Below are 17090 nucleotides of genomic sequence, written 5' to 3'. Positions count from 1 at the left end.
TTCCAGATTCTGCCAAGAGTCCAATCTCAGTAGAGAAGGGCTGCCTGGAGTTGGGAGGACTGGTCTAGTGCAGGGGTGGGGAACCTTTTTTCTGCCAAGGGCCATTTGGTATTTATAACATCATCTCGGGTCATACAAATTATCAACTTAAAAATTAGCCTGCTATATTTGGTCAAACATTTAATTAACTCACCTCTAATTCCTTGGCAGGGCCAGACCAAATGATTTTGCTGGCCTTACATGGCCTGTGGGATGGATGTTCCTCAACCCTGGTCTAGTGGATCTCCCAGGAGTGAGAGGTGCTAGTCAGGCTTGGGGGAAAGTGGGGCGAGTGGCTCCCAACTGCAGAGCCACACAGCTCAGTCATGACATATTTGAGACTGCTTAGATCTCTATATACTGGCCCAGGCAGCTGTCACCTCAGCAGGGTGCAAGCTCCTCAGGGTGAGGGCTGCAGGTAGTCCAAAGGGTATAGCTATTGCTTTCCTCCAGGCTGATGCTGTACAAAGGGAAGTGCTCCATCTAAGGAAGATGGCATGTACTGTGTGGGAGAATGACTCACCACAGGTATCCTGGTAGCTGTATCTCCCCACAGAGCCACAAACCCTAGTATTTCCTCACATGACTCTACTCCACTCTGCCCTCCCATTGCTGGAGCACAGGGTGAGTAGTTGTGAACAAAATTTATGCATTTGCCATTTAAAAGGGCACCTGGGTCTCTAGTCTCTCTATTCTGTTGGTTATTCAGGTTTATTATTCTATATTTTAGTTGTAATTCCAGTTTGGTCCTGGGAGGAGATAAATGTAACATCCACCTACTTCATTGCCATCTTGGAACTTTTCTAGCCCTTAGACTTGGTCTATTTCCCTGCATTTTGAGCTCTTTACTTTTCTTGACATCTGTTACACATTATTGAAGTTTAGTTTATAATCTGGTTTCCTCAGAAGTGGGTGGGGATATATCTTTCATTTTTGGTACTTGGTATATGCAGGCACTCACTATTTGTTGGATGATCAACTGCCTCTACTTAGGTGAACATTTTCATTTTAAAAGATATATGGACCAGTGTGCTATTTGGGGAAAAGAGGTATGGTGTGATCAGCTTAGTCAACTCTACTCTAGGCCTTTAGAGAACGACTTTTATTTATTCCTTCTATCCATGCCTCTCTTACCATTAGAGATAGTCATGGGGCCTTGGGGGACAAGGGACAGAAGGACCACTCAGTCTGACTCTAGTCAGGTCCTATTATGAGATATTAATAGCCTTCATGTCTCATAATAGGTCTGGCTGCTCACCTGGAAAGGCGGTTATTTGACTTGGGACTAAAACTGTGTACAGCTGATGATAGAATGTCAGTTGGTTTGGCCTGTAGACTATCTATCACATAAACCAGTAGCAGGTAAGATTTCTGACTGAAGATTTGGGGTTCAAGAATCAAAACCATTTTTATTGGAACAACAACTAAACACAAAATTGACCAGGTCTGAAATCTCAAGATTTGGAATCCAGGTCTAGTTCTGTTATGACCTATCTGTGTGGACCTGAGGAAGCCATGGTCTTGATCTTATTTTTACCTTCCAAGAGTTATTCAGAGGCTTGGATGAGAACATACACGGAAGAGAATTTTAATAGTTATAAAACACAAACTTACTCATATTGTAGCTCATTCTGCTCTAGAAAGTTTTCCACAGTGGAAATATCTTCTGCTTCAACACGGAAGTCAACTGTACTGTGAGGTTTGATTTGTGTGACAGAATCTGGTTTCCAGAAGTCAATCTGAATAAGGAATAAGATATATTATATTGAACACCTCTAATCTAATGGGTGGATTATCATTGGCAAGAATACTATTGCTCTACTCCATTGAGTTATTTTCAAACTCAAATTATTCATGAAATCTCTAGAGATATATCCTTTGAGTGAATAAGAGTTGGGACCAAGCAGTTGCTAATAAAAATGTTTACACATATTTTCATAGCCCTAATTGATTATCAACAAGCATGAAAAACATGTAATTATTTTCCAGAGTGCTAGTCAATTGCAGTACTCTATAACTACTTTTTTTTTCTATTTATTGATTTTTCAGGAACAGTTACTTATTGGAATAATAATATTGTGGTAATGGATAAAAGTGCTCGATGAGTGATGAGAATTTATCTAGAGCCACAAAATTTAATAGAGAGAAATTGAGCTTTCCTTTCTAATTTTTAGTGAACTTATTTTTTATGAGGAACTCAGGGCTGTACATGTCAAGGTAATATGTGGACCTGGGGGCATTTCTGACCCGTGGAGGATACGTAAGGGAAGAAAAATGTACCCTTCCATAGTGGTCATCTAGGCACCATGACAACAAACAAAATACTCTTGAGGATCAAGGAATGTACTGACATTTTCATTTGTTCAGTTATTCATCAACTATTATTGAGAACTTACTATGTGCTAGGCTCTGTGCCTGAGACTACTGTGAGCAAATATAATAGTGAGCAAATCAAATATGGCTTCTGTCCTCATGAGAGATATTTTAGAGAAAATTGTGCACAAAAATAACAGGCTATGTAGTTTCAAATCTCCTTTTTCTATGGAAAAATAATAACCAAGGACATGCTGTCTCCTGTAGGTGTCTATTTTCCTATACCTTTCTTGGGCTGAGTAAAGGCCTAGAAGCCTGATGTGAGCCAGACAGTGGGTCTTTCTCTACCTCTGTGTCTTGCACAATTCCTATTTAGATGTTACAAGCTAGTCTTAGGCTGGAGATGTGACAGGTGGAGATATTTAGACCATTGCTGGCAAACTTGGAAGAAAGTTTGGGCAGACTTAATAGAAACTGGTGAGGTAAAATATTAATTTTAGATATACTTGTAGCCTATATCCTGTCCTGGTAATCTTCAAACCACTGTAGATGTCTAATGGGTGCTGAGTTATGAGTTAGGGTCATAGGGAATGTCAGTGCAATGGGAGTCAGGGACACAGGGATTACATCAAGAAGGATTCCAGAAGAAAAAGTATGAGTGTGGTTGTCACTAAGGTGTTGAAAGGAGGGAGTATTGATGATTTGATAAGGACTGGCTACAGCATGTGACTTAGTGAATCAACAATGGGAAGATAAAAATGAGATGTTAAAAGGTAATGGAGGAAGTATAAAGGTATGTCATGATAAGGATATCTTATTTAATAAAGAGGGAATATGCTAATTGACCCTCATGCTGTCGCAAAGATGGTGGCACCCACAGCCAAAAAGGAGGGAATATGCTAATTGACTGCCCACTCTCAAAGATGACGGCACCCACAGCTAATAAGGAGGGAATATGCTAATTGATTGCCACACCCTCAAAGATGATGGAGCCCACAGCCACAAGATGGCCTTGCTGCATGGTTGCCTCTGGAGTCCCCCAGTCCTCTCAGTCCCCCAGCTGCCCAGGGCCGGCCCGAGGCTTAGGTAACCAGGGCCAGTCGAGGCTTGCACTGCCGGCAGTGGCAACAGCAGAGGTGTGATGGGGCGTCACCTTCCCCTGATCACCGGGTTGCCTCCAACTCCTGAGGGCTCCAAGACTGTGAGAGGGGGCAGGCCGAGCTGAGGGACCCCCCTCCAGTGCATGAATTTTCATGCACCGGGCCTCTAGTAGAAAATAAAGGACTAGTAATAAATTCTAGTTAGCCAGTGTTGTAAAGAGAAGCACAATGAAGACAAGCCCATTATAAAAAAAAGCATACTTGAAAAAGTTAACCCTGAATTTGTGTTTCCAATAAATGCTTGGCATTCTGAGGTGGGATGAGAGAGGGAGGCATATCTTTATAGACACAGAAGTTTAGAATTGGTAAAGCACATAAAATCTTCCAAGTATCTTAGCAAGTTGGCATTGCCCCACCTGTACATAATTCTGGGACTCCCCACTACCAACTCTCTGCATCTCTGTTCTTGAAAGCTATTTCCCTGAGAATTGGAAAAAGCCAAGCTAACAGTTCAAAGCAGGCAGGACATGCCAAAAAACAAACAAACAAAAAACCCCACAAAAAAACACAAAACAAAACAACAACAAAAAATTCTTTTCAGAGAATCACTCAACCATGACCTTGGGAGTGGATGTCTAAATACTCCAACTCCCTCACTTCTCAGGTGAGATAATTCTGAGGCATCTGATTTGTACCCTTTCCTAGAGTTGCATTGTAGCATTAAGCTTTAGTCATCATCTGTGGTAACTGACTTAATAGGGACCCCTTGTTGGCTTTTCTGTAACCCTTCCCACTTCTCTATCAGTTCTTCCTGCACTTCCCAAATGGAATCTTTGCCTGCACATCTTTGTCTAAGGGACTGTTCTGGAAGAACCTATATTAAGATGTAGCTTTCCACTCAGAGCAATAAATGTTTGCACAATATCTTTTGTGATGGTTCTAATACAAGCTTGAGTACATCTAGTACCACTTCAGAACAGCCTAATTGTCTTAAAAGATAGCTTTATTTTTCTTAGTAAGTTGAAAGTTGCCTTCCCTGATCTCTAACCCCTTGCTCATTCATCTTGGCTCTGCCAAATTTTGCAGGGAATGAGGGGAGAAAAAAAAATATGATTCTGCAGTAAGAATTATGGATTCTTTAAAATAAGGTGGAGGAATCTCATAAATATGTTTGACAGAAGACATGCAGACCTAACCTAAGGTTACTTATCAATTTCAGCTTGGCATGGAGAAATCCTTCAGCAAACACTGACATCCAACACTATGGAGGCCTGTAAGTATGGCACAGACATATTATACTGATGTTACTCCCCAGTGCTTAGGAGAAATGGAGCCAAAAATCAGGAGCAATGCTATAGGCACATAGATGTCTGCTAATGTATCAAGTATGGATATATTATATAAACTCAGATTACTAGCCCAAGGCAATAAATATAAATTTCAGTAATTACCAAGACCTTGTGAGTGATATGTCTGGAGTATGGAAGTGGAGTAAAATATGTAATATAAGATATTGGAAGATAAGTTGGAAGATAAAAGAATATCTTTAGATGATAGCACAATGAGAATGTCAACTTAATCAACCAGCTGGTTAATAACTTAAGAGCCCTTCCTAAAACATATCACAAAACTAATGCAAGAACAGGATAAATTAGTATTTTCATTACTTAAGTACATTTTTTAAATCTTAAATTCTATTGGGAATAAAATGGGTGTATAAAACAATATTGATGTTGAGGATCTTTGGTTCTTCACAAATTTACACAAATTTGTTTCTACACATTGCATTTGACCAGAAATTTAGCATATTATAGAATCTTCATTTATCTTGATGGAATTTTCCTTTTGGAAGTAGAAGTGACTTCTATTCTAGACCTGATTCCATGGAGGAACTTCCTAATGTAGTGGTAGTAATGAGAACATTGGAAACCTGTAACTAGGTTACTCTAGGCACAGATAAACATGTACCTTAAACTAGAGAAACAGAAATTTAGAAGTACAGAGAAAACAGTAGGTTTTATGGTGACTGTCACCAATAAAGGAACAAGTGGAACTCTGATTGCAAGGAGATAAAGTAATTACTATCTGTATATAGATGAAAAGGGGAGGTGGCTAGAGTCCAGTGTGGTCACAGATCTCTCCAATGCATTTTACTTTCAAAAGGTCATGTTCAAAAGCTGGGAGGAAGGTCACATGGCCAAGGATGAATACAAAGACTAGATGCCCTTGTAATGATCTTATCAGGAAGGCTACAGTTCAGAATATGCTGTACTTGCCAGATTGCTAAGGAGAATAAAAATATCTTTCAATCGTGTAGGAAATAAATGAATAAAGAAGAAACATGCAGTTCCGCTGCGTGGAGCTATAGCCTGGTGTTTGCAGCTAAGAAGAGAGAAAGTAGCCATATGTAACTCCTGTTTGGCTTCGTTTTTTTCTAAGGAGTTAACACTATCTCTTCCTCTTATACAGAGAGATGAAATTAACATGAATAAAGAATTTGTCATGTTAAATTTTAGCTGAAATAGCCAAAAGAACTTTTTCACTGATACTGCCCCTAGGGCAATGGAAGCCAAAGAGAAAATAAACAAATGGGACTACATCAAAATAAAAAGCTTTTTCACAGCAAAAGAAACCATCAACAAAACAACAAGAAACCCCACTGTATGGGAGAACATATTTGCAAATGTTATCACTGATAAAGGTTTAATCTCCAACATCTACAGGCAGCTTATACAACTTAATAAAAGGAAGATAAATGATCCAATGAAAAAATGGGCAACAGACCTAAATAGAATCTTTTCGAAAGAAGACAGAAGGAGGGCCAAGAGACACATGAAAACATGCTCAAAGTCACTTATTATCCGAGAGATGCAAATCAAAACGACAATGCGATACCATCTCACACCTGTCAGAATGGCTATCATCAACAAATCAACAAACGACAAGTGTTGGCGAGGATGCGGAGAAAAAGGAACCCTCGTGCACTGCTGGTGGGAATGCAGACTGGTGCAGCCACTGTGGAGAACAGTATGGAATTTCCTCAAAAAACTGAAAATGGAACTCCCATTTGACCCAGTAATCCCACTCCTGGGAATATATCCTAAGAAACTAGAAACACCAATCAGAAAGGATATATGCACCCCTATGTTAATAGCAGCACAATTCACCATAGCTAAGATTTGGAAACAGCCTAAGTGCCCGTCAGCAGATGACTGGATCAGAAAACTATGGTACATCTACACAATGGAATACTATGCTGCCATAAAAAAAGAAGGAATTACTACCATTTGTAGGCACCTGGATGGAATTAGAGAACATTATGCTAAGTGAAATAAGCCAGTCAATGAAAGAAAAATACCACATGATCTCACTCATTTGGGGATAATGAAAAACATTATAAACTGATGAACAAAAAGATAGATACAGAGGCAGTAAAGCATCAAACAGACTGTCAAATTACAGCAGTAAGGTTAGGGAGAGGTGGGGGAAATAAGAGATCAACTGAAGGACTTATATGCATGTATATAAGAGTAACCAACAGATGCAAAACATTGGGGGGTGAGGCATGTATGGGAGTGGGGTGGGGGGGGCAATGGTAAGATATGTACACATATAATAAAAGAAAAAAAAATTTAGCAGAAATAACTTGCTTTTGGAAAGAGAACATTGAGGCCCACAGTAGATAAGGAGAGAGGGGATTATACTGGCTGTGTAAATTGCCTTTCAATTTCCAGATTACAAACACTTATATAGTTCTTATTATATACGTTCTTTCTAAGTGCTCTACTTATATTAATTATTTTAAATCTCACAACAATCCTATAAGGTAAATACTATTATTTTCCTCATTTATTAACAAAAATGTTGAGACCCAGAGAGGTGACCAAGATCCAGCTAGCAAGTGTAAAGGGTTGAACCCAGTCTGAGTCCAGATTATCTTCTTTTGACCACCATACAATGCTGAATTTTAAGTAACTAAAAAATACTGCAGATGTAATTGCAGAACTTTAGCAGCAGGCTTGGAGGAATTAGATTTTGAAGGGATCACTGAGGAATGAATGGGGCAAGACATGGATTTCATAAAGAGAAAAACAGTTGAACCTCAGTAGCAGGAGCTCCTGGGCCAGGCATGGATTCTGGCAAAGCTGTAGGGTATACTGGAAGCAGATGGATTGTGAATGCTTAGAAAAGGAAGCTGTGATCTTGTTTTAGCCAGCATTGTTTAATACAAGAATAAGTCAGGCCCAATGATTTCATCTTATTATTGGAAGAGACCTCAAGCCTGAGTGCTGAATTTGAATCTCAGCAAAGCATTTGACTAAGTGTCTTCATTTATATTCTTCTTTACAAGTTAGAAAGCACAGTGTTATCTGTAGGTAACACCACAGTAACATGGGTAGTTTAGCGAACTTACCCAAGAAGAGTTGGTTAATGAATTACTTTCAGTACTTAACACTATGTCGGACACATTGGAGAGTGAAGATAAATACATATTGAATGAATAAACCATGAATAAAGCCTCTATTTCTGTGCTGACCCCTGACTCCTTAATCTTTTTCTTTATAAGTGACAAAGATAAAAGTTGAGAAGGAATACTTATCCAGCTTGCTGGTGATGCAAAGTTAGGGAGAAGAATTATGACCCTGAATAACTGAATTTATTTTTAAAACGATCTCAACATGCTGAAAACAGGCTATCAAGATAAATTTTCTCAGGGGTAAATCTAAAATCTTTCATTTAGGTTAAAAAATCGCAGTTACATTTGGAAGAATATCTTACATGAGGATGATTCATGTGAGAAAAAATAACCTAATGGTTTTGATTGGCCACAGGTTTACTATGAGCTAAGAGTATTCAATAACTGTTCAAGATGCTAAAAAGAATCTCAGACCCCATTAATAAAAATGTCTGCTTTACAAATGAAAGTAGACAGTGGTCTTGTGGCATGTGTTAATCAGAGCACATCTGGAGGTCCACTGTCAATTTTGAGAACTACATTTTAGAAAAGAAATATAGACAGAAAGCTTGAGCAATATTCAGAGGTGACCAGGATGATCAAGTGTCTGTAAACCAGTGCTAAGAGAAATGATGGAAGGCCTGGAAAAGGTAAATCTTAGAAATAAGACAATATTTATCTCAGTTAGGTCAAAATTAGAGAAGGTACCTTTCAGCTTCACATAGCAATTAGGATGCTGTTTAAGGCAAATGGACTACTCTGAAAGCAGTATTCTTATTGTCCCTAGAAGTACTCAAATAAGTTTTATTAAGGCTAGCAACCAGGGATGCTATTTCTATGGAGGAAATTCCAGATTTGAATGGAAGGCTGGAATTGTTGACTTCATATCATCTTTTAATTCTAAACTTCTGAATCTGTTCACATTATGATACTGTCTACCTTCTTTTTTTTTTTTTTTTTGCCTCCATACCTTAAAAGGTAAAAAAAAAAAAAAATCCATAGAAAGAAAAGATAGCTGGATAGAGAGATGGACAGATATTTAGGAGCTAGTAAATTGTTTTGGATTATATATTCATGAAGAAAGAATTTTGACCTAAGTGAACTATTTGTGATCAGCAATAGCTTACTGCCACATGACATGCATAATAAAAAATGTCAGTTTTTACTCCATGTTCAGTGAATTTTTTAAAGTAGCATAGACATTTTGGTTTCTTGAAAATAAAAAAGAAAGCATGGAAATCACCCATGTCTTTTTACCTTCTCCCCCCTCTCCCCATGTCATATCATTAAGAGGACATGAATCAAGGTCATGAAAACTCAGGCTGTTTAATTTGTAATGAAAGAATATCAAAGAGAACAGATGATACATGGGATGTGGAAATGAATTTCAAGTTGGACAAAAGCCCAGTGTTTCAGTAATATTGAAGTCGATTATTTTTCTTTTTTGCTTAAGAAAATAGGACAAATAACCTCAATTTCAACCTATCTAATTGTGACAGGCCAGCTCATCCAGTTGTCATGATCTACCAGCTCTTAAAAAAGCTACCTTGCCCTAGCTGGTTTGGCTCAGTGAATGAAGTGTTGGACTGTGGACTGAGGGTCCCAGGTTCGATTCCGGTCAAGGCACATGCCTGGGTTGCAGGCTTGATCCCCAGTTGGGAGTGTGCAGGAGGCAGCCAATCAATGATTCTCTCTCATCATTGATATTTCTCTCTTTCTCCCTTCCTCTCTAAAATCAATAAAAATATATTAAAAAATAAAAAAATTACCTTGGATTTATAACACTACTAGAGGCCCAGTGCATGAAATTTGTGCCCTGGGGTGCGGGGGTCCCTCAGCCCAGCCTGCCCCCTCTCACAGTCCAGGAGCCCTTAGGGGATGTCCTACTGATGGCTTAGGCCCTCTCCCCTAAGCCGCAGTCTGGCCTCCCTCTGTGGGAGGTGACTGGGCTGATCAGGGGAAGGTGCCACCCCTATCACCCACTGCTGCAGCCACTGACAGCCGCCACAGCTGCCAAGGTAGTTTCATCAACACAGAATCCAGTCCCTTCACCACAAAAAAATGACAACTTTCTTTAGACAGTTTCAAGATGTGTCTTTCATAGGATATGACATTTCTTTCTTTCCTTTTTTTTCATCCTTACCTGAGGATATGTTTCCATTGATTTTTAGAGAGCATGGAAGAGAGAGGGAAAGACAGAGAGAAACATCAATGTGAGAGGGACACTTTGATTGGTTGCCTCCTGCATGAGCCCTGACCTGGGCCCTGGCCAGGGAGGAGCCTGCAACCTAGGTACGTGCCCTTGATCAGAATCGAACCCAGACCTTGCGGTCAGCAGGCCGAGGCTCTATCCATTGAGCCAAACCTGGTAGGGCAGGATATGACATTTCTTAGCCCCTCCAGCAGTGAACCTTGGTTTTTCCTCCAGGAGTGAGGTGGAAAAACCCTAGATCACCTTCTTGGATTCTTATTACCCAAGTTACCAAGAACACTGTGAGTGGCGGCATATAGGGAGCTTAGCCAATGAGCAGTCAAAAAGGTGTTTCCTCTGCAGCTCACATGCAGAGGCCCCCCCCTGTGTGTGTCCGCTGGGGTGGGGGCGTGCTTGGAGCCATGCTGGTGGTGACTGTTAAGGCTTGGAGCCAGTCATGACTGTAAAGGCATCCTGGACAAATTTGCATATTACCTCTTTATATATATAGATAGAACTTATGGAAATCTAATTTCGGCAGAATAAAAAGATATGTGGCACTAAATGTTTTTTCAAGTTTTTATTTCTTGCTACAAAAATGCTATAGCTAATATTTCATGAAATTCTTCCTTTGATGGAATCACAGTGCAATCTAAGATTTTAAAGTAAGTATGAAGCAAACCTATAGTACGGAATTGCCATTTACCTGGTTGGTGTTAGCCAAGGCATGGAGCAAGTTGATGTGATTTTCATCTTCAACAAAGACACGGAACACTTTCTGACTGAATGGTGAGAGAGCAGAAGAAGAAGAGAAAATTTATAATTGGGTAATACATTCAAACTTTTTGAGCTACCAAGGAAGAAGGACTGACTTATTTAAGGAGTTGTTTACTTACCCTTCAAAGTGCTCACCAAAATGGTGAGCAGATGCTAGGGCCAAAGTCACGAGAACCAAGAGTGCCAACATTGTGCCTGACTAGGTATTTTGGGTATGTTTCACCTGCTTTTATAATCCAGGGTGTTCTTTGTTTTTTTCTTCTGATTGCAAATAGGCACTATCAAATTGTGATTAATTATTTTCCTGGCATTGCTACTTTGGTAGCTGTGTAAAGTCCGAGAGGATATCTCTCTCCACACCTGTGGAAACAGGACAAATAACCTCAACTTCAACCTATCTAATTGCATGTCAGACCTTGAACAGTCTGGAGGTAAATTATTTTTACATAAAATGTATTTTACAGTCTGTTTTTTCCCCCTCTTATTTTGAATTGGGAATTACATACAATAAATTCTATAGATTTAAGTATAAATTTTGACAAATGTATACACCCATGTAATAACCATCTCTATCAAAGTATATATTTCATCACCTTAAGAGGTTCTTTTGAGTACATTTTAGTTTGTTTCTCCTTCAGGCAACCACTATTTAGATTTCTAGCTTCATATATTAGTTTTGACTGTACTAAAACTTCATGTAATTGAGGTAACACCATATATATTCTTTTGTGTACAGCTTCTTTCATTCAGGATAATGGTTTTGAGATTGATTAGTATTTTTTTTTGTATTATTGGTTTGTTCCCTTGTATGAATACACCACAGTTTATCTATTTTCCTGTTGATGGATATTTGTGTTGTTTTCAATTTTGTGTTATTATGAATAAAACCTCCATAAAATTATTATACAGATCTTTTTATTGACATTTGAAGTCTTTTGTCTTTTTAAAGAAATTTATTGTTTGCCTTTTAAAATAGTTTTATATCAGGTCCTTATACATTCCATATACAAGTCCCCTATTAAAACTATATCTTGCAAATATTTTCTTCCAGTATGTGGCTTTCATTTTCACTTTCTCAATATTATCATTTGATGAGCAGAAGTTTCAAGTTTCAGTTTATCAATGCTTTTCTTTTATAATTCATACCTTTTACATTCTTTTCAAGAAATCTTTTACTATTCCAAAGTCTCAAACATATTTGCCTATGTTTTCTTATAGGAGCTTTGTACTGTAGGTCTTTATGTATGGAGTGAAGTACGGATCAACTGATTTTTTTTTTTTTACTAATAAATCTTTATTGTTCAGATTATTACAGTTGTTCCCCTTTTTTCCCCCCATAGCTCCTCTCCACCTGATTCCCCCTCCACCCTCTGCCCTTAACCCCCCCTCCCACTGTCCTCACCCATAGGTATACGATTTTTGTACATTCTCTTCCCAAACCCCCACACCCCCTTCCCCCCAAGAATTGTCAGTCCACTCCCTTTCTATGCCCCCGATCCTATTATATTCACCAGTTTATTCTGTTCATCAGACTTTTTATTCACTTGATTTTTTAGCTTCACTTGTTGATAGATATGTATTTGTTGTCACTTCGTTGTTCATAATTTTTATCTTTACCTTTTTCTTCTTCTTCCTCTTCTTAAAGAATACCCTTCAGCATTTCATATAATACTGGTTTGGCGGTGATGAATTACTTCTGCCTTTTCTTATCTATGAAGCTCTTTATCTGACCTTCAATTCTGAATGATAGCTTCGCTGGGTAGAGTAATCTTGGTTGTAGGTTCTTGCTATTCATCACTTTGAATATTTCTTGCCACTACCTTCTGGCCTGCAGCTGACAATCGTATGGGTGCTCTCTTGTAAGTAACTGTTTTTCTCTTGCTGCTTTTAATATTCTCTCTTTGTCTTTTGCTCTTGGCATTTTAATTATGATGTGTCTTGGTGTGGTCCTCTTTGGATTCCTTTTGTTTGGGGTTCTCTGCATTTCCTGGACTTGTAAGTCTATTTCTTTCACCAGGTAGGGGAAGTTTTCTGTCATTATTTCTTCAAATATTTTTTTTTAAATTTCGTTATTGATTAATGTGTTACATATGTGCCTTCTTCCCCCATCCCCTCCACTCATGCCCTCACCCCCCTGGTGTTCATGTCCATTGGTTAGGCTTATATTCATGCATACAAGTCCTTTGGTTGATCTTTCCTCCTTACCCCCACCCTCCCCTACCTTCCATCTGAGGTTTGACAGTCTGACGGATGCTTCTCTGTCTCTGGATCTGTCCCTGTTCATCAGTTGATGTTGTTCATTATATTCCATAAATGAGTGAGATCATGTGGTATTTATTTATCTCTGACTGGCTTATTTCACTTAGCATAATGCTCTCCAGTTCCATCTATGCTGTTGCAAATGGTAAGAATTCCTTCTTTTTTTACCGCAACATAGTATACCATTGTGTAGATGTACCACAGTTTTTTAATCCGCTCATCTGCTGATGGGCACTTAGGCTGTTTCCAAATCTTAGCTATGGTGAATTGTGCTGCTATGAATATAGGGGTGCATATATCCTTTCTAATTGGTGTTTCTAGTTTCTTTTTTTTAAATATATTTTATTGATATTTTACAGAGAGGAAGGGAGAGGGATAGAGAGCTAGAAACATCGATGAGAGAGAAACATCGATCAGCCGCCTCCTGCACACCCCCCACCAGGGATGTGCCCGCAACCAATGTACATGCCCTTGACTGGAATCGAACCCAGGATTCCTGAGTCCACAGGCCAATGATCTATCCACTGAGCCAAACCGGTTTCGGCTGTTTCTAGTTTCTTGGGGTATATTCCTAGAAGTGGGATTGCAGGGTCAAATGGGAGTTCCATTTTTAGTTTTTTGAGGAAACTCCATACTGTTCTCCACAGTGGCTGCACCAGTCTGCATTCCCACCAGCAGTGCAAAAGAGTTCCTTTTTCTCCGCATCCTCACCAACACTTGTCATTTGTTGATTTGTTGATGATAAAACCATTCTGACAGGTGTGAGATGATACCGCATTGTTGTTTTGATTTGCATCTCTCGGATATTTAGTGACTTTGAACATGTTTTCATATGTCTCTTGGCCTTCCTTCTTTCTTCCTTCGAAAGGTGTCTATTTAAGTCCATTGCCCATTTTTTGATTGGATTGTTTATCTTCCTTTTGTTAAGTTGTATGAGTTCCCTGTAAATGTTGGAGATTAAACCCTTATCGGTGATGACGTTGGAAAATATGTTCTCCTATTCAGTGGGCTTTCTTGTTGTTTTGTTGATGGTTTCTTTTGCTGTGCAAAAGCTTTTTATTTTCATGTAGTCCCATTTGTTTATTTTCTCTTTAGTTTCCATTACCCTAGGAGCAGTATCAGTGAAGAAATTGCTTTGGCATATGTCTGAGATTTCTCTGCCTATGGATTCCTCTAGTATTTTTATGGTTTCCCATCTTATGTTTAAATCTTTTATCCATTTTGAGATTATTTTTGTGTATGGTGTGTGTTGGTGATCTAGTTTCATTTTTTTGCATGTATCTGTCCAATTTTCCCAACACCATTTGTTGAAGAGACTGTCTTGACTCCATTGTATGTTCATGCCTCCTTTGTCAAATATTAATTGGGCATAGTGGTTTGGGTCTATTTCTGGGTTTTCTATTCTATTCCATTGATCTGTATGTCTGTTCTTGTGCCAGTACCCGGCTGTTTTAAGAACAGTGGCTTTGTAATACAGCTTGAAGTCTGGTATTGAGATCCCACCTACTTTGTTCTTCTTCCTCAGGAATGGTGCAGCTATCTGGGGACTTTTTTTATTCCAGATGAATTTTTGGAAAGTTTGTTGTAGATCTTTGAAATATGCCGTTGGTATTTTACTGGGGATTGCATTGAATCTATAGATTGCTTTGGGTAGAATGGACATTTTGATGATGTTGATTCTACCAATCCATGAACACGGTATGTTCTTCCATCTGTTTATGTCTTCCTCTATCACTTTTTCCAGTGTCCTGTAGTTTTTCGCATATAGGTCTTTTACCTCCTTAGTTAAGTTTATTCCTAGGTATCTTAATTTTTTTGGTGCAGTGGTAAATGGGAATGCTTTTTTAGTCTCTCTTTCTATAAGTTCACTATTGGTGTAAAGAAATGCCATAGATTTCTTGGCATTAATTTTGTATCCTGCTACATTGCCAAATTCATTTATTAAGTCTAATAGCTTTATGATGGAGTCTTTAGGGTTTTCTATGTACAATATCATGTCATCTGTGAATAAGGAAAGTTTTACTTCTTCTTTTCCAATTTGGATGCCTTTCATTTCTTCTTCTCGTCTGATCGCAATGGCTAGTACTTCCAGTACTATGTTGAACAGGAGTGGTGAGAGTGGGCATCCCTGTCTTCTTCCTGTTCTTAGGGGAAATGGTTTTAGTTTTTGTCCATTGAGTATGATGTTGGCTGTAGGTTTGTTATATATGGCTTTTATTATGTTGAGGTATGATCCTTCTATTCCCACCTTGCTGAGAGTTTTTTCAAGAAGGGGTGTTGGATTTTGTCAAATGCTTTTTCTGCATCAATTGATATGACTATGTGATTTTTATCTCTCAATTTGTTTATGTGATATATCACATTTATTGATTTGCGGATATTGTACCATCCTTGCATCCCTGGGATAAATCCTACTTGGTCATGGTGTATGATCTTTCTGATGTACTGCTGGATCCGATTTGCTAGAATTTTGTTGAGGATTTTGGCATCTATGTTCATGAGGGATATTGGCCTATAATGCTCTTTCATTGTGTTGTCTTTATCTGGTTTTGGTATTAAAGCGATGCTGGCTTCATAGAATGAGCTTGGAAGTGTTCCTTCCTCTTGAATTTTTTGGAATAGTCTGGGGAGGATAGGTTTTAATTCTTCCTTGAATGTTTGGTATAACTCCCCTGTGAAGCCATCTGGCCCTGGTTTTTTGTTAGCTGAGAGCTTTTTGATGACTGCTTCAATTTCTTCCATAGTTATTGGCTTATTGAGATTTTTAGATTCTTCCTGATTGAGTTTTGGAAGGATGTATTTTTCTAGGAATATGTCCATTTCCTCCAGGTTGTCTAGTTTGTTGGAGTAGAGTTGTTCATAGTATTTGTATTTCTGTGGGGTCTGTTGTTATTTTGCCTCTCCCATTTCTGATTTTGTTTGAGTCTTCTTTCTTTTCTTTTTGGTGAGGTTCGCTAGAGGTTCATCAATCTTGTTTATCCTTTCAAAAAACCAGCTCTTGGTTTCATTGATCTTTTGTATTCTTTTTTTGATCTCTATTTCATTTATTTCTGCTCTTATCTTTATTATCTCCTTCCTTCTGCTCACTCTGGGCTTTTCTTGTTGCTCTCTTTCTAATTCTTTGAGTTGTAGAGTTAGATGATTTACTACCATTTTTTCTTGTTTTTTGAGGTACGCGTGTAGAGCTATAAACTTCCCTCTCAGGACTGCTTTCATTGTGTCCCATAGATTTTGGATTGTTGTGTTTTTGTTTTCATTAGTTTCCAGGATGCTTTTAATTTCTTCTTTGATCTCATTTGTAACCCAGTCATTATTTAATAGCATGCTATTCAGCTTCCAAGTGTTTGAGATTTTTTAATTGTTTTTATTGTAGTTTATTTCTAATTTTATGGCATTGTGGTCTGAGAAAATGCTTGGTATGATTTCAATCTACTTGAATTTGGGAAGTTTATGTTTGTGACCCAATATGTGGTCTATTTTTGAAAATGTCCTGTGTGCACTTGAGAAGAACGTATATTCCGTGGCTTTGGGGTGAAACGTTCTGAAAATGTCAGTTAACTCCATCTGATCTAGTGAGTCATTTAGGATTGCTGGTTTTTTGCTGATTTTTTGTCTAGAGGATTTATCCAGTGATGTCAGTGGTGTATTAAAGTCCCCTACTATGATTATATAGTTGTCGATCTCTCCCTTGATATTTTCCAGGATCACTTGTTTGTAGTGATATCTACTTTTGTGCCTGTGTTCCTTCTTAAATTTTTATTTCTTCTTTTTACAGCATTCCCTTTAGCATTTCTTGCATTGCTGGTTTGGTGGTGATAAACTCCCTTAGCTTTTTTTTTGTCTGTGAAGCTCCTGATTTCCCCTTCAATTTTAGGGGAAATAGTCTCGCTGGATAGAGTATTCTTGGATTCAGTGCTTTGCTTTGCAACACTTTGTATACCTCCTTCTATTCTCT

General features: G+C 38.5%; 1 protein-coding gene across 1 annotated transcript in view; it reads right to left on the bottom strand.

Moving 5' to 3' along the window:
• The window catches only part of CPB1 (carboxypeptidase B1), a 49724-nt gene extending 38600 nt beyond the window's left edge, over window positions 1-11124 (bottom strand). The window contains exons 1-3 of the mRNA XM_080654824.1: window positions 10996-11124; window positions 10806-10881; window positions 1654-1778 (exon numbers count right to left, since the gene is read on the bottom strand). Of these exons, the coding sequence (XP_080510950.1) occupies window positions 1654-1778; window positions 10806-10881; window positions 10996-11066 (272 nt within the window). The 5' untranslated portion in view covers window positions 11067-11124. The remainder of the gene's footprint in view (window positions 1-1653; window positions 1779-10805; window positions 10882-10995) is intronic.
• Window positions 11125-17090: the final 5966 nt, after the last annotated feature.

The sequence above is a fragment of the Plecotus auritus genome (genome assembly GCF_963455305.1).
Source record: "Plecotus auritus genome assembly, chromosome: 2".
NCBI lineage: Eukaryota > Metazoa > Chordata > Mammalia > Chiroptera > Vespertilionidae > Plecotus > Plecotus auritus.
This window is presented reverse-complemented; position numbering and strand designations above follow the sequence as displayed.